At 41.5% G+C, this 18,235-nt stretch overlaps 1 protein-coding gene across 4 annotated transcripts in view; it reads left to right on the top strand.

The window, feature by feature from the left end:
* The window catches only part of TEKT1 (tektin 1), a 38,426-nt gene extending 20,755 nt beyond the window's left edge, over positions 1-17,671 (top strand). For 2 of the 4 annotated variants that reach the window (XM_066366248.1, XM_066366247.1), the window contains exon 8: positions 4,324-4,572. In XM_066366248.1, coding sequence (XP_066222345.1) covers positions 4,324-4,531 — 208 coding nt within the window. In that variant the 3' untranslated portion in view covers positions 4,532-4,572. Of the gene's footprint in view, positions 1-1,231; positions 1,259-4,323; positions 4,573-17,163; positions 17,186-17,592 lie in introns of those variants that run through there. The other 2 variants (XM_066366249.1, XM_066366250.1) reach the window with 2 other exon arrangements.
* The last annotated feature ends 564 nt before the right edge of the window (positions 17,672-18,235 follow it).

The following is an 18,235-nucleotide window of genomic DNA, read 5'->3' as shown; positions in this document are numbered from 1 at the left end:
ACTCCAGCCAGTTGCTGTAGGAAATGGATACCAGTGCTTAATTTTTTTTTAAAGACATTCAAATCCAGATGTCTAGATAAAATGTACAGTTTTGGCCCTGGCCAGTTGGCTCAGCGGTAGAGCGTTTGCCTGGCATGTGGAAGTGCCGGGTTTGATTCCCTGCCAGGGCACACAGGAGAAGCGCGCATCTGCTTCTCTACCCTTCCTCCTCCCCTTTCACTCTGTCTCTCTCTTCCCCTCCCGCAGCCAGGGCTCCACTGGAGCAAAGTTGGCCCAGGTGCTGAGAATGGCTCCATGGCCTCCACCTCTGGTGCTATTATGGCTCTGGTTGCAACAGAGCAACGCCCCAGATGAGCAGAGTATCACCCCCTGGTGGGCATGCCGGGTGGATCCTGGTTGGGTGCATGCTAGAGTCTGTCTCTCTGCCTCCCTGCCTCTCACTTCAGAAAAATACAAAGAGAGAGAGAGAGAGAGAGAAAGAAAAGTAAAAGTTTCCCCCCCTATTTATTGAATTTATTGTGGTGACAATATTATAACAAAATTATCCAGGTTTCAGATGCATAATTCATAATACATCATTTGTACAGTGTATTGTTTGTTCACCACCCCAAGTCAAATCCCCTTCTATCACCATGTATCCCATCTATACCCTCTTCTACCTACAGTCACCACACTATTGTTCCCCTCTGCTCAATTCCACTACATCCCTCACCAAGCCCCTTACTCTACCTCCCCCCAGCAATCACCAAATTGTTCGTGTCTCTCTTTTTTATTGTTTTGCTCAATCCTCCCCCCCCCATCAAGCCCCCAAACCCCCTACCCCCCAACAACTGTCAGCCTGCTCTATATGAGTCTCTATTTTGCTTGCTGGTTCATTTTGTTCATTAGATTCCACATGAGTGAAATCATATGGTACTTATCTTTCTTTACTGGTTTATTTCACTCAGCATAATAGTCTCCTGGTTATCCATGCTGTTGCAAAGGGGAAGATTTCCTTCTTTTTTTTATGGCCAAGTAGTATTTCATTGTATATAAGTACCACAGCTTTTTACCCACTTATCTACTAATGGACATTTGAGCTCCTTCCAAAGCTTGGCTATTTTAAATAATGCTGCAGTGAACATAGAAGGGCATATATTCTTTTGAATCAGTGTTTTGGGTTTCTTTGGATAAATCCTAGAAGTGGAATCACTGGGTCATAAGGCAGTTCTTTTTTTTTTTTTTTTTTGAGATAACTCCATACTGCTTTGCACAGTGGCTGCACCAGTCTGCATTCCTATCAAGAATGCATGAGGGTTCCCTTTTCTCCATACCCTTGCCAACACTTGTTTGTTGATTTATTGAAGATAGCCATTCTGATGGGTATGAGGTAGTGTTTCATTGTGGTTATAATTTGCATTTCTCTGATGATTAGCGACATTGAACATTTTTTTTCATATGTCTTTTGGTCATCTGTATGTCCTCTTTGGAGAAGTGTCTATTCAGGTCCTTTGCCCATTTTTAAATTGGATTGTTTATTTGTTTGTTTGTTTTGGTGTTGAGTTTTATAAGTTCTTTATAAATTTTAAATATTAACCCCTTATCAGATATATCATTGGTGAATATGTTCTCCCATTCAGTGGGTTGTCTTTTCATTTTATTATGGTTTCCTTTGCTATGCAAAAACTTTTTTAGTTTGATGTAGTCCCATTTGTTTTTCTTTTGTTTCCCTTGCCTGAGGAAATATATCAGAAAAATATAGTGCTATAAGAAATGTCAGAGATTTTACTTCCTACCTTTTCCTCTAGGATTTTTATGGTTTTGAGTTTAATATTTAAGTCTTTAATCCATTTTGAGTTTATTCTTGTGTATGGTATAAGAGAGGCTGGTCTGTTTTTTGTTTGTTTGTTTGTTTGTTATTTGTTTTTTTTTACATAGCTGTCCAATTTTCCTAACACTATTTATTTTAAAACAATTTTTTTAAGTTGTTTATTTTTGAGACAGAGAGGAAGGGGTGGAGAGAGAGAGAAACATCAACCTGTTGTTCCACTTATTTATGCATTCATTGATTGATTCTTATATGTGCCTTGACCTGGATCAAACCCAACATGTTGGTGTATTGGGACAATGCTCTGAACATCTGAGCTATCCACCAGGACTCAACATCATTTTATTAATAGACTGTCTTTACCTCATTGTATGTTTTGCCTCCTTTGTCAAATATTAATTGACTGTAAAGGTGCTGGGGTTGTTTCTGGGCTCTCTGTTCGCTCCATTGATCTATATATACATACATAATATGCCAGTACCATGCTATTTTGATTACTATAGGCTTGTAATATACTTTTATATCAGATAACATGATTCCTCCAACATTGTTCTTTCTTAAGATTGCTATGTGTCATGACAACAAAAACTACTCAGAGACCAGATGAAATGCACCGCGGAGCTGAGGGGAGGCAATAGTCCCGGTCAGCAGATTGAAGGAACTGAAGCCCCATCCCCAGCCTTACTCAGATATTTATTATCAAGTACAAATAACTCAAGGGAGCAGAAAGAACAAGTTTTCAGGGAATGAAGTAAAGGACAGGGAACATGTGCACTCCTAATCTCTGTTCTGAGAGCCTAAATATTTTTTGTTGCTAAATCTTATCCTGCTGTTTTGTTGTTTCCATCATGTACTGTCTCCAGTACAGGGTCAGAGAGGTCCCTGGACCTTTGTCTGCTCAGGGCTTTCACCCTAGGGTTGTGGTCAGCAAACTCATTAGACAAACAGAGCCAAATATCAACAGTACAATGATTGAAATTTCTTTTGAGAGCCAAATTTTTAAAACTTAAACTATATAGGTAGATACATTGTTATTACCTTAATTAGGGTCCTCCTAAGCTGGCCAAAGAGCTACACTCAAGGGGCCAAAGAACCTCATGTGGCTCACGAGCTGCGGTTTGCCGACCACTGCCCTAGGGCACCTCGCCATCTCTGATTGTTATCCTAACTCTGCATGTTTTCACAGCATGTTCCCACAGCTATGGCTCTTCAAGTCTTTTGTAGTTCCTTTGTAGTTCCCTATAGATTTTTGGAATATTTGTTGTACTTCTGTGAAATATGCCGTTGGTATCTTGATAGGGATTGTCTTGACTCAGTAGATTGCTTTAGGGAAGTATGGATATTTTAATGAAGGTAATTCCTTCTATATATGAACATGGTAAATGCTTCCACTTATTTGTATCTTGTTCAATTTTTTTTTCTTCAGTGTGTTATAATTTTCTCAGTACAAGTATTTAACATCCTTGGTTAAATTTATTCCTAGATATTTTATTCTTTTTCAAGCAATTCATTGGTCAGTTCTAGTAGTTTTGAATGGAATCTTTAGGGTTCTCTAGATAACATATCATGTCATCTGCAAAAAAATGACAGTTTTACTTCTTCCTTTCCAGTTTGGATGCTTTTTTTCCCCATATTGTCTGACTGCTGTGGCTAGGACTTCCAGTACTATGTTGATAATAGTGGTGAAAGCAGCACCCCTGTCTTGTTTCTGATCTTAAGGAAAACTTTTGTAGTTTTTGCCCATTAAATATGATGTTGGCTGTGGGTTTGTCATGTATGGCTTTTATTATGTTGTGGTATGTTCCCTCTATCCCCACTTTGATGAAAGTTTTTTATCATATGTGGGTGCTGGATTTTATCAAATGCTTTTTCCGCATCTTTTGACATGATCACTTTTCCCTTCATTTTGTTTATACGTATAGTGTATCACGTTTATTGATTTGCAGGTATTGTATCAAGCCTTGCATCCTGGAATAAATCCTACTTGATCATGATATATGATCTTTTTAATATATTGCTGGATCCAGTTTGCTGATATTTCTTTGAGGATTTTAGCATCTATGTTCATCAGAAATATTGGCCTGTAATTTTCTTTCTTTATAGTGTCTCTATTTGGTTTTAGAATTAGAATAATGCTGGCCTCTTAAAATGAACTTGGGTGTCTTCCCTCCTCTTGAAATTTTTAGAATATTTTGAGGAGGATAGGTGTTAGTTATTCACATGTTTGGTAAAATTCAATTGTGAAGCCATCCAGTCCAGGACTTTTGTTTGTTGGGAGTTTTTGATTACTACTTCAATTTTACTAGTTGTAATCTGTCTATTCAGATGATCTGATTCTTCCTCATTCAGTTTGGGAGATTGATGTTTCTAAGAATTTATTCTTTTCTTCCAAATTGTTCAATTTATTGGCATAGAGTTGTCCGTAATATTTTCTTACAGTTCTTCATATTTCTGTGGTGTCAGTTGTTATTTCTCCTCTTTCATTTCTGATTTTATTTTTTGGGATCCTCTTCTAGATTAAAGGAGACATTAGCCCAAGCCCACATGGAGCTGAAAGGGCTGAATCGCAGACAACTCGCCCTGCAGGAGGAAATCCAGGTCAAAGAGAACACCATCTACATCGATGAGGTGTTGTGCGTGCACATGAGGAAGTCCATCCCCCTGTGGGACGGGGATGACCGTGGCGAGTGGGCCAGGGCCCAACCCCCTGACGCTGTCTGCTAAAACTAGGGACAGTTCAGCTGCTCATTAAACTATATAATGAAACAGTAGTACTGAGCTCTCATTTCAGGTAGGCAGTACTTTCAGTGCAGCACGACCTCTTGGCCAGGATTCTAACTGCTCGGAGGCCAAGGTTTGGGTACAAGGGTCTCTGCTGCTGGTGCTGCTGGTGTGGTGGTGGTTTAACAGTTAAATTCCATGTGTTAGCACAGGCCATTCTGATAATATCATAAGACTTGGGGCCCAGCAGTCTCATTGAGGGTGAGGGCCCTGTGGTGGGAGAAAGGTCTGTTGGTATCCAGAAAGCTGGGAGAAATGCAGAGAGGCTGTGGTAGAGCCAAGGCATATATGAGACTTTAAAGTGCATGAAGAAGGGGTGAGGCTCGAGCCCTGGGAAACATCACTACTTCCAGGCTGAGTGAGGAAGAGTCGCACAAACAGACTAAGAAGGAACATCCAAAGGGCTGGAGGAATCAGGAGAGCCTGGTGTCACGGATGACAAAGAGGAAGAATGTTACAAGGCACTGGTGGGGGGTGGGGTAGGTCAGTGAGTCACATGCTCCAGAGCATCAGCTAAGAAAGGAAATACATCCTTTAGATTTGACAGTTAGACCATCACCAGTGACACTTTGCCAAATGCAATTTCTTTATTGTTATTTTTATTTTATTTATTTATTTTCCAGCACAGTCTACCTTCAACATTATTTTGTATCAGCATAGTGGTCAGACAACCATATACTTTACAAAGTGTTCCTCCTGACACCTCTCCACTCTGAACACGCCCGATCTCATCTGATTTCAGAAGCTAAGCATGTTTGGGCCTGGTTAGTACTTGGATGGGAGGCCAAAAGCAATTTCAGTCGAGTATTGGACGAAGAAGACAAGCATTTGGACTTGGGACTAGGAGATTTCAGTTCCACCTTGCTGCTCTCTTGAATAGAACTGATGTGGGCTTTGGAGTGTGGATGACAGCTGCTGTCTGTCATGTGGAAGGGAAACAGAAAGCCATTTTGCAGCAAGAGAGAAAGTAGAGGTTGAGGCAGCAAAAGAAAAAAGAAAGAACTCTCCACAGATCTCCCTTTCTTGGCTTTGGTTGGTTTCTGAGGCCCCTGGGTTCTGTGAGACACTCAAACATCCTCATGCTTACTGACTCCCAGTGGGTTTTCTGTGGCTGCCACTCAAGAGAGTTGTAACTCATAGGCCATGTCACTTGACTGGATGAGTGGGCTAGCTGAGAGGGAAGTGGGAGTAGGGGTGATCCCTGAGAGGGATCTTGGTAGAAAAATAGACGCTTGCTGCATAGACAGGGGGACATTCCGGGGAGTGGTGTGGCGTACACAAGGCAAGGGGTCTCGACGCTCGCTGCATAGACAGGGGGACATTCCGGGGAGTGGTGTGGCGTACACAAGGCAAGGGGTCTCGAACAGTCGGATCTGTTTCCAGGGGAATTGGGTGTGCTTCCCTATAAAGGATGTTACAATCTCAAATCAAAACCAAGGATAACTTGTTATGTAGCCTTGTAAGACATGTATAGCATTGATAATCCCAACAATTATGATAACTGTTAACATGTTAAGTGCTTCTAATGAGTTATTTATGCAAACAGTGATCCTCATTTTACAGGTGGGGAAATTGAGGCTCAGAAGGGTCACACGGCTAGGATTCAGACTGACTTACCAGAGGACGCATGGCTAATGAGTTGCTGATGCTTAATTGGATCTCAGCTCCTGAAGTCAGGATCTGTTGCCTCAAAGTATTTTTACCTGAAAATTCATCCATGGATTTTGGGAAGCCTTTTTAAAAATGTAAAAAATCAGGCCCTGGCTGGTTGGCTCAGCGGTAGAGCGTCGGCCTGGCGTGCGGGGGACCCGGGTTCGATTCCCGGCCAGGGCACATAGGAGAAGCACCCATTTGCTTCTCCACCCCCCCCTCCTTCCTCTCTGTCTCTCTCTTCCCCTCCCGCAGCCAAGGCTCCATTGGAGCAAAGATGGCCCGGGCGCTGGGGATGGCTCCTTGGCCTCTGCCCCAGGTGCTAGAGTGGCTCTGGTCGCAGCAGAGCGACGCCCCGGAGGGGCAGAGCATCGCCCCCTGGTGGGCAGAGCGTCGCCCCCTGGTGGGCGTGCCGGGTGGATCCCGGTCGGGCACATGCAGGAGTCTGTCTGACTGTCTCTCCCCGTTTTCAGCTTCAGAAAAATACAAAAAAAAAAAAGTAAAAAATCACCTACTCTCTTGAAATGGGCAGAATTTGTTTGTTCTGAAGCTGGATTACGTTTTTTTGTGGGGAAGTTAATTCAGATTGCACTGCCTCCAGCAATGCCCCCTGCACAGAGAACCCACTTGCTTCTTCAGGCAGTCAGCAAGGGTATACTCACATCTACTGCACATCAGGGCTGTGGCATTGAAACTTGTGTGTGTGTGTGTGGTCATTCATTCATTCATATGACAAATACTTGCTAGGATCCAATTTACAGTACCAGGAGCTGCTAACCACTGAGAGTAGAGGTGAATTAGAGCTCCTTGTCCTCTTGGAGCTCAATCCAGGGGCAGGCAGTCCACGTGAACAACAAAGTCATTTCAGATAGTGGAAAGTGTTGTGATGGAAATACACAGGGTGACCTGAGATGGATGACAGGACTGGCGCCACTTTAAGTTGAGTGGTGGGAGGCCTTTCTGATGAGATAACGGTGAACAAGAAGGCAGCGGTCATGTGTGAGCATCTGGGGAAACACTCTCACTTGTCCTTTTTTAATGAACAGTGAAAAGGCCAGGTGGCGGGAGGAAAGGGGAAGGTGATACAAGCTGAACTCAGTGAGGTGGACAGGGATCAAATAATGTAAAACCTTGTAGACCACGGTCACGTTCAAACAAATTTTTGAAGAAAGGCAATATAGGGGCGTTTCCAGGAAACAGCGAGAGAGCTGGTACTAGAGCCCATTCCTTGAAATACACTACGGGTAAGGGGCGTGGCCCGTGGCTTTTGCTTTAGCCAATCATAGACTGGGGGCGGGGCAAAAGCCCGGCAGCAGGTCAGCGACCTCTCCAGTTCACCTACTACTACTCCAGTTCACCTACTACTCCCTATATTTCTCTAAAGTGGTCTTAATCTTCAGTCGTGAGCAAGTCATCGACTACATAGGTGAGTGACAAGGTTAGGCAGGGACAGAAGGCTTCCACTGGGGACAGATTGGAGGGAAGGGGATTGATATGCTTTTGGTCCCAGTTTTGCTACTAACCTAGGAATGGTAGGAGAGTCCCCTTCCTTCCCTGGGCTTTGTTTTGTTTATCTGTGAAGAAGGGGCATTGGGGTGGTGGTAAGGAGGGTGGTGAGGAGATTTCTAAGTTTTCTTCCTGCTGAAAAGGTTTTTATATTACTAGTCGTGATCTAAAAGTATGTGATCTTAGAGTTGACTAAATTAACTCACTAGTGTCATAGAGACATTCTTACTGACTGCTTAAAAAAAAAAGACGTTATTTGTCTTACGACAGTAAAATGGGTCAGAACAAATAAAATATTATTTTTAATTGTTCACTGTAAACAAATATAGAATCACACCTCAACAAGATCTTACTTTAAGTCATTTAACAATGATTGAGTGCCTCCTCTGTGTTTGGCATGGTTCTAGGCACTGGGGATACAGAAAAACAGCAAAAATGTATGCTGTCAATGGACTTAAATCCCCCTTGAGCATTTCAGATTTTTTGTGTGGGTGTGCATGTGACTAGGTTGTGTTTTTTTTTAAATCTGCCATTTAGCAAATGTAGAGGAATAGGAGTTAGGTTAATTTTCTAAACACCACCCAGGGAAGCCATGAAAATAAGTTTCTGTGGCTTCAAATTGGAAATAGGAATTTTTGTAGGTCCCCTCCTGGAACAGCTGTTTGGGTAATGTATATAAAGGAGTAATTATCCACCTGTGTTTAATGGCTTATACCAGGGGTCAGGAACCTTTTTGGCTAAGAGAGCCATGAACGCCACATATTTTAAAATGTAATTCTGTGAGAGCCATACAATGACCCATGTACGTTACGCATTATCCAATAAAAATTTGGTGTTGTCCTGAAGGACAGCTGTGATTGGCTCCAGCCACCTGCAATCATGAACATGAGAGGTAGGAAATGAATGGATTGTAATACATGAGAATGTTTTATATTTTTAATGTTATTATTTTTTTTATCAAAGATTTGTCTGTGAGCCAGATGCAGTCATCAAAAGAGCCACATCTGGCTCGCAAGCCATAGGTTCCCGACCCCTGGCTTATACCTTAGTTTGATCACAGCCCTGCTTTCCTTATACACTTGGAAATTCTCTGTTGCCAGGGATTCATCAATTCAATCAAGATCTGAGAGGAGGCACCAGGGAGCCAGATTGCATTTCCAGCTCATATTGATATTGACATGCTGCAGTTCTCCCATGCTGTGTTTCTCCCAAGAATCAGGTGCTCTTTGCAGACCCTCAGTGGGCATGTGGGAGACAGCGGCCCCATCATCCTGCTCTGTGCTGGAGAAGGAGGACAGGCAAGGATAAGAAGTGGTCACAAGTCTGGCTGTCTCCATCTACCACTGGGCCTCTTAATGTGGTCATTGAAAAAAATGGACACATTTAAAAATCTGTGGGTTTGGAAAACTCGTGTCCTCTGTGTTTTCCCACAAGTAGTCTTTGGGTCTTGAACCTGTTTCAGTTCCTCTGGGACCTGAGTGTTCCACTAGTTCTCTGTGTAGTTTGGGCAATTGCTGAGGATACTTGATATTGTTTTCAAGGAGTTCACAGGGTCAAAATTATTATTGACCTAACAAGGTGATATTGATCAATAAGAGTACATAGGTTTTAGGTAAACATTTCTATAGCATTTGAACTGTTGGTTATGTTGTATACACATCATGTGAAGTCAAAGCCTTTTTGTCACCTTATATTTGTCCCTCTTAACACCCTTTCCCCCACTCACTCCCCCATCCCCTCCTCCACATCCCTTCCCCCTGGTATCCACTTTACTTTTATCTATGTCCATGAGTCTCAGTTTTATATCCCATCTATCTGTAAAATCATGCACTTCTTAGCTTTTTCTGATTTACTTATTTCACTCAGTAGAATGTTCTCAAGGTCCATCTGTGTTGCTGTAAATGTCACTATGTCATCATTTCTTATGGTTAAATAGTATTCCATTATATAAATGTACCACATCTTCTTTATCCAATCCTCTATCTAGGAACACTTTGGTTGTTTTCATGTCTTGGCCACTGTAAATAAATAATGCTGTGATGAACATGATGGTGCATGTGTCTTTACATGCCAATGTTTTTCAATTTTGGGGGGTAAATACCCAGTAGAGAGATTGCTGGCTCATATGGTAATTCTAGTCTTAATTTTTTGAGAGACCACTATAGTTTCTTCCATAATGGTTGTATTAATCTGCATTCCCCCAGCAGTGAACAAGGGTTCCTTTTTCTCCACAGCTCCTCTAACACTTGTTATTACCTGTCTTATTGATAATAACCAATCTAACAGGTGTGAAGTGGTATCTCTTTATAGTTTTGACTTGCATTTCTCGAATAGCTAGTGAAGATGAACATCTTTTTATATATCTGTTGGCCATTTGTATGTCCTCTTGGGAGAAGTGTCTGTTCAGGTCCACTCCCTGTTTTTAATTGGATTGTTTTCTTGTTTGTTGTTGAGCTTTGTGAGTTCTTTATATATTTTATATATTAACCTCTTATCGGAGCTGTTGTTTGCAAATTTCATCTCTCATTTAGTTGGCTGCCTATTTGTTTTGTTGTCAGTTTCTTTTGCTGTGCAGAAGCTTTTTAGTTTGATATAGTCTCATTCATTTATTCTTGCCTTTACTTCCCTTTCCTTTGGGTCAAATTCGTAAATTGTTCCTCTATGGTCAAGGTCCATGAGCTTAGCACCTATGTTTTCTTCTATATAATTTGTTGTTTTGGATCTTATATTTAGGTTTTTGATCCATTTTGAATTAATTTTTGTGCAGAGGAACAAACTGTAGTCAAGTTTCGTTCTTTTGCATGTGGCTTTCCAGTTTTCCCAGCACCATTTATTGAAGAGGCTTTCTTTTCTCCATTGTATGTTTTTGGCTCCTTTGTAGAAGATGATTTGTCATATATAGTATATATGGTTTTATTTCTGGGCTCTCAATTCTATTCCATTGGCCTGTATGTCTGTTCTGCCAATACCATGCTGTCTTGATTATTGTGGCTCTATAGATCATTTTAAATCAGGTAGTGTGATACCTTCAGCTTTATTCTTTATCCTCAGGATTGCTTTGGCTATTCTGTTGTTTTTTTAACAGAGACAGAGACAGACAGGAATGGAGAGAGATGAGAAGCATCAATCATCAGTTTTTTGTTGCGACACCTTAGTTGTTCATTGTTTTTTTTGTTTTGTTTTTTTTTACATTTTTCTGAAGCTGGAAACAGGGAGAGACAGTCAGACAGACTCCCGCATGCGCCCGACTGGGATCCACCTGGCACACCCACCAGGGGCGACGCTCTACCCACCAGGGGGCGATGCTCTGCCCATCCTGGGCATCGCCATGTTGCGACCAGAGCCACTCTAGCGCCTGGGGCAGTGACCACAGAGCCATCCCCAGAGCCCGGGCCATCTTTGCTTCAATGGAGCCTTGGCTGCGGGTGGGGAAGAGAGAGACAGAGAGGAAGGCGCGGCGGAGGGGTGGAGAAGCAAATGGGCGCTTCTCCTGTGTGCCCTGGCCGGGAATCAAACCCGGGTCCTCCACACGCTAGGCCGACGCTCTACCGCTGAGCCAACCGGCCAGGGCCCTTAGTTGTTCATTGATTGCTTTCTCATATGTGCCTTGACCATGGGCCTTCAGCAGACCGAGTAACCCCTTGCTCGAGCCAGCGACTTGGGTTCGAGCTGGTGAGCTTTGCTCAAACCACATGAGCCCGCACTCAAGTTGGGGTCCCGAACTTGGGTCTTCCGCATCCCAGTCCGACACTCTCTATCCACTGTGCCACCGCCTGGTCAGGTTATTCTGGGTTTTTTATGGTTCCATACAAACCTGGTAATTTTTTGTTCTATTTCTATTAAAAAATGACATTGGGATTTTGATGAGGATTTCATTAAATTTATATATTGCTTTGGGTAATATGGCCATTTTAACTATGTTGATTCTTCCAATCAATGAACATGGAATATTTTTCCATTTCATTGTGTCTTTTTCAATTTCTTTCAATAATGTTTTATAGTTTTCAGTACATAGGTTCTCCACATCTTTTGTTAAGTTTATTCCTAGATATTTCACTTTTTTTGTTGCAATTGTAAAAGAAATTTTTTTTTAGTTTATTTTCCGATGTTTCATTGGTGGAGTATATAAAAGCAATAGACTTTTGTATATTGATTTTGTGTCCTGGGACCTTACTGTATTGGTTGATTGTGGAGTCTTTGGGGTTTTCTGTATACAGGATCATGTTATCTGCAAAAAGTGATTCCTTTACTTCTTCTTTTCTCATATGAATGCCTTTTATATCTTTCTCTTGCCTGATTGCTTTGGCTAAAACTTACAGAACTATGTTGAATAAGAGTGGAAAGAGTGGGCAACCTTGCCTTGTTTCTGATTTTAAAGGAAAAAAGCCTTCATTTTTTGCCTTTTAGTGTGTTATTAGCTGATGGTTTATCATATATGGCTTTTATTATGTTGAGGTACTGTATTTCCCCATGTATTAGAGCCACCCTTTTTCAAAAAATTTGGGGTCTAAAAACTGGGTGCGTCTTATACAGTGGTTGTGGCATTTCAAATGCCATAGATGGAACTGAGGACGAGGCAATATATGAAGACAGTGATTTGTCATCAGACACAGATGGGGACAAGCTAATGGAAGGGAGTTTTGACAGTGAGGAGGAGTTGCATGAATTTTATGATGAATAAAACTTGAGTTCAATAACTTTATGTAATACATTTTAAAAAGAATTTCAGGCCCTAAAATTAATGTTCATCTTATATCCGTGATGGTGAACCTTTTTATAAAAATCGCCCACTTTTGCAGTTCTGGTCAACCTGGTCCCTCCCACCCACTAGTGGGTGGTCCAACTTTTATAGTGGGCCAATCACAGCGCTGTTTGGTTGCTCCGCTACCGCCCACCATGAAAGCTGGAACACTCACTAGTGGGTGGGAGGGACCAGGTTGACCAGCACTGCAAAAGTGGGCGGTTTTTATAAAAAGGTTTACCATCACGGTCTTATATTAATATGTGGGAGCGTCTTATACCTGGGGAAATATGGTACTTTTCTTCTATTCCGATTTTATTGAGGGTTTTAAATATAAGGGAATGATGTATCTTATTGAATGCCTTTTCTGCATCTATTGATAAAATCATATGATTTTTGTTCTTTGTTTTATTGATGTGGTATATTACGTTGATTAATTTCTGTATGTTGAACTATTCTTATGCTCCTGGAATGAATCTCACTTGATCGTGATGTATTATTTCTTTAATGTGTTGTATTCGATTTGCTAGTAATTTGTTTAGGATTTTTGCATCTGTATTCATGAGAGATTGGTCTGTAGTTTTCTGTTTTTGTGTTGTCCTTGCCAGGTTTTGGTATGAGGGTTATGTTGGCCTCATAAAATGTGTTGGGGAGTATTGCTTCTTCTTCTATTATTATTTTTTTTTTTGGTATTTTTCTGAAGTGAGAAGTGGGGAGGCAAAGAGACAGACTCCGGCATGTGCCTGACCAGGATCCACTCGGCATACCAACTAGGGGGTGATGCTCTGCCCATCTGAGGCATTGCTTCATTGCAGCTGGAGCCATTCTAGTGCCTGAGGCAGAGGCCATGGAACCATCCTCAGCACTAGGGCCAACTTAGCTTCAATGGAGCCTTGGATGTGGGAGGGGAAAGAGAGAGATAAAGAGAAAGGAGAGGGAGAAGGGTGGAGAAGCCGATGGGTGCGTCAAACCTGGGCCATCCACATGCCGGGCCAATGCTCTACCACTGAGCTAACTGGCCAGGACCTCTTCTATTTTTTGAAAGACTTTGAGAAGGATAGGTACCAAATTTTCTTTAAATCTTTGGTAGAATTCACCAGCTCAGCCATCTGGTCCTGGTCTTTTTTTGGGGGGGAGGTTTTTGATAGTTGTTTCTACTTCCTCCCTGATTATAGGTCTATTTAGGTTTTCCACTTTGTGACTCAGTCTAGGAAGATTGTATAGTTCTAGGAATTTATTCATTTTCTCTAGATTGTTGAATTTGGTGGCTCTGCTTTTATTTATTCTTTGACCCAGTCATTTTTTAGAAGTATGTTGTTTAATTTCCATGTTTTTGTGAGTTTCTTTACTTCCTTTTACAGTTGAATTCTAATTTCAAAGCCTTATGATCAGAAAAATGCTTGGTATGATTTCAATATTCCTGAATTTGTTGATGTTAGTTTTGTGGTCCAATAGATGGTTTATCCTTGAGAATGTTCCATGCACACTGGAGAAGAATATATAGTCTGATGTTTTGGGATGAAATGTCCTGTAAGTGTTTATTATGTCCAATTGGTCCAGAGTGTCGTTTAAGGCCCATATTTCTTTATTTATTTTCTGTTTGGATGATCTATCTACAGCCATCAATGGTGTGTTGAAATCTCCAAGTATGATTGTGTGTTTTGTTTGGTTCTATTTTTAGATCTGTTAATAGATATCTTATATATTTTGATGCTCCCTGGTTCTGTGCATATATATATATATATATTAAGAGGTGTTATATCTTCTTGATACAGTGTCCCCTTTATCATTATGAAATGTCCATCTTTGTCTCTGGTTACCTTTGTTGTCTTGAAGTCAGCATTGTCAGATATGAGTATGGCAACACCTGCTTTTCTTTGGATAGTATTTGCTTGGAGAATCATTTTCCAACCTTTCACTTTGAATCTGCTTTTGTCCTTGCAGCTTAGATGTATCTCTGGAAGGCAGCATGCAGTTGGATTTTGTTTTTTGATCCAATCTGCTATTCTGTGCCTCTTTATTGGTGAGTTTAGTATATTTACATTTAGGGTAATTATTGACACTTTTGAAGATTTCCTACAGCCATTTTATGTTTTGTTTTCTGGTAGCTCTGTGTCTTGTTTGGTTCTTCTCTTTTTTGTTTCTGTCAGTTGTTTTTGTTGGATGGTATTCCATACTTCTTTCCCCTGTTTCTTCTTTTTTTAAGCTGTGTGTTTCAGTAGTGCCTTTTTGGGTGGGTGTTTCATATGTACAAGAGTCCTTTGTCTTGTGAGTGCTTCCATCCTTTTTTGCTACTGCAGATCTTTATCCTCTTCCCTTTTATGTTATTGTTGTCACAGAGTATCGTTGTTTTTATTGTGACCTTATTGGAGCTTTTACTTACAGTTTTGATTTGTTTTGTTCTTTGTATCTGGTTGAATACCCCCCTGCCCTGAGTATTACCTGCAGTGGGAGTTTTTTGGTGATAAAATTCCCTTAGCCTCTGTATGTCTGTAAAAGTTTTTATTTCTCCTTCATATTTGAAGGATAACTTTGATGGATATAGTATTCTTGGCTGGTAATTCTTCTCTTTCAGTACTTTGAATGTTTGGGTCCACTCTCTTCCAGCTTGTAGAGTTTCTGCTGAGAAGTCTGATGATAACCTAATGGGCTTTCCTTTATATGTTATGTTCTTCTTTTCCCTAGTTGCCTTGAGGATTCTTTCTTTGTCACTGATTTGTGACAATTTCATTATGATGTGCTTTGTAGTAGGTCTGTTTGGGTTGTGGTAATTCAATGCTCTGTTTGCTTCTTGGATTCAAGGTTCTAACTCTTTTCATAGGCTTGGGAAACTCTCATCAATTATTTGTTCGAATAGTCTTTCCATTCCCTTCTCTCTCTCTTTTTCTTCTGATATACCCATTATTCTTATATTGCTCTTTCTGATGGAGTCAGAGAATTCTTGTAGAGCTCGCTTAGTTTTTTTTTTTTAACTTGTCTCTCTGTAGCATCTCTAATTGCCTGTCTTCGATGATACTGATTCTCTCCTCTATCTGGCTTGTTCTGTTAGCTAAACTTGCTATCTCAGTCTTCAATTCAAGTATTGAGTTCTTCATCTCTGTTTTTAAAAGTTCAATCTCCTTGATGAGGTGTTCTTTTTGTTCATTAATTTGTTTTCTGAGCTCATTAAGTTGACTGTTGGTGTCTTTTCTTATCTCATTGAGTATTTCCAGAGCTTCAATTTTGAATTCTTTATTATTTAACTCCAAGATTTTCATGTGATTGAGATAGTTTTCTGGAGATTTTTCATTATCTTTCTAAACCATATCTCTGTTTTGTGAAGCCATGGCATTTGCTTTCTTCTTCCTTGATGACATTTGAGTGGTATTGTTAAGAATCCTAAGAAAAAACAATTAAAAAAGATAAATTAAAATGAAAACATACAATAAAAGTATAAAAATTAAAAAAATTATGACAGAAGAAAAAACACAGAAAAAATGATCAAAAGCAGACAAAAAATCAAAAACAAAACACCTACAAAAAATAAGAATAAAAAATACAAAAATTTAAAAAAAATGAAATTCAAAAGATAAAAAGAATAAGAAAAAGAAAGGAAAAATAAATTTTGGCTTTGAGAGGTTTCTTCCAGTAAGTGTCACTGTATTACAAGTTTTAGCTCAGGGAAGTTCCTGGGCTGTCTGCTGAGATGTTGCTGTGGCAATCAATGATGTAGGTTGAGCTGCAGTCACATTGTCGGGTGGGGTGTGTTGTGAGGGTTTTACAGCTTTAGCTTTATGGCTTCAGTTTTCTGGTTTTACAGCTCTAACAATGATGATCTCAGGCTTCTGGGCACTCCTTTCCACATCTCAACAGACCCGGGGACTGGATGTGGAGCACCTCTGTTCTTCAAGGGAGAGAGTGGCTCTGGAGAGCTAGCTCTGGGATTTGTGTCTGCCACTCTTGGTACTGTGAGATGAGGGAGGCGGGTTTTGGGAGGCTAGGGAGCAGCACTTTAGCTTTCTCTGTCTCTGCCAAGTGCGAGCTGCAGGTAGACCACAGGAACACTGGCTGTGAACCCACGCTCTGGCCACTTTGGTTTATCTCCTCCCTCTGCCCCTCTGTCTCACTGCTCCTCTCAGCAGAAGGAGAACCAGTCACTCTGAGTTTCCCTCTCTGTACCCTTAAGACAAAATCCAGAGAGCTCAAGCTTCCCTCCTCCCCATAGTCCAGCAGAGAAAAAAAAAGTCAGTCCAGGTTTGTCTCCTCTCCTCACCAAAACCTGCCATGACTGTATTTTATCTTCCACCCTCTTTTTCACTCCATCCCAACTTTAGTCTATTTGGCATGTGGATCTTTCAGGCATGCCTGCAAGCCCAGCTGGGGTTCCTTCACTGCATTATAGTTGTTCAATTTGTTGCAATTTCAAGGGGAGAGATCAGGAGTATCTCTCATGCCACCATTACTTTCAACAGGTTTCTCATTTAATAAATGAAAATTTGAATTTGCTGATTTAATCTGTATAATATTTTCCAGAAAAATAATTATGTAGAATAATCAACAGAAAGCTGTCTCCTGGAGTAGGATAATAAAAAAAAACCCCACCTCATTGGGCAGGTAATTTTAAGGCAGAAAAATAGAGTCATCTTCTAAGGCTGAGAAATAAAGCATAGGTTTAGTCTGACCTCCTGTTTCTCCATAGCAACATTTAATGACAGAGGAAGGTGGAGGAATTTTTTTTTTTGTATTTTTCTGAAGCTGGAAACAGGAAGAGACAGTCAGACAGACTCCCGCATGTGCCCGACCGGGATCCACCCGGCACACCCACCAGGGGGTGACGCTCTGCCCACCAGGGGGCGATGCTCTGCCCCTCCGGGGCGTCGCTCTGTTGTGACCAGAGCCACTCTAGCACCTGGAGCAGAGGTCAAGGAGCCATCCCCAGCACCCGGGCCATCTTTGCTCCAATGGAGCCTCGCTGCGGGAGGGGAAGAGAGAGACAAAGAGGAAGGAGAGGGGGAGGGGTGGAGAAGCAGATGGGCACTTCTCCTGTGTGCCCTGGCCGGGAATCGAACCCGGGACTTCTGCACGCCAGGCCAACGCTCTACCACTGAGCCAACAGGCCAGGGCCAAGGTGGAGGAATTTTTCCAGAATCCCCTGGATGGGCAGCTGCTGCAAGTGGCCTGGGCCAAGAGGCTGATTCATGGGCTACAAGGTAAGAGTGCAACCTGCTGCAGATGATGCTCAAACCTGCACTGTGGGCACTGCTGAAGCCATCGCCCCTGTGGGATGCTTTCCGGGGCTCCAACTTGCATTAGGTCAAAACTATTTTAACACTAATACCTAGACATTATGTGCCTTTTCTCCTCACATTCCAGAGTTTTCCAGAGGCTATATGGTTTGTGATATTGCTACAGACTGCAGAGGCAGTGATGAGAGCCCAGCTACCTACTGTTAAGCCAGACATGAAAGAGATTTGCAAATTGTGAAACAAATCGACTCTCTTATGAGAACCTATTAACATAAGTAACATTTTTTTTAAATAAATTTTTATTTTAATGGGGTGACATCAATAAATCAGGGTACATACATTCAAAGAAAACATTTCCAGGTTATCTTGTCATTTAGTTCTGTTGCATACCCATCACCCGAAGAGAGATCATCCTCCGCCACCCTCCATCAGTTCTCTCTGTACCCCTCCCCCTCCCCCTCTCCCTCCTTCCCTCCCCCCACCCCCCGTAACCACCACACTCCCGTCCATGCCTCTTAGTCTCGC

Source organism: Saccopteryx leptura, chromosome 2 (genome assembly GCF_036850995.1).
Source record: "Saccopteryx leptura isolate mSacLep1 chromosome 2, mSacLep1_pri_phased_curated, whole genome shotgun sequence".
In the NCBI taxonomy this organism is placed as follows: domain Eukaryota; kingdom Metazoa; phylum Chordata; class Mammalia; order Chiroptera; family Emballonuridae; genus Saccopteryx; species Saccopteryx leptura.
Note: the sequence above shows the minus strand (reverse complement) of the source record. Positions and strands in the feature narration are given on the sequence as shown.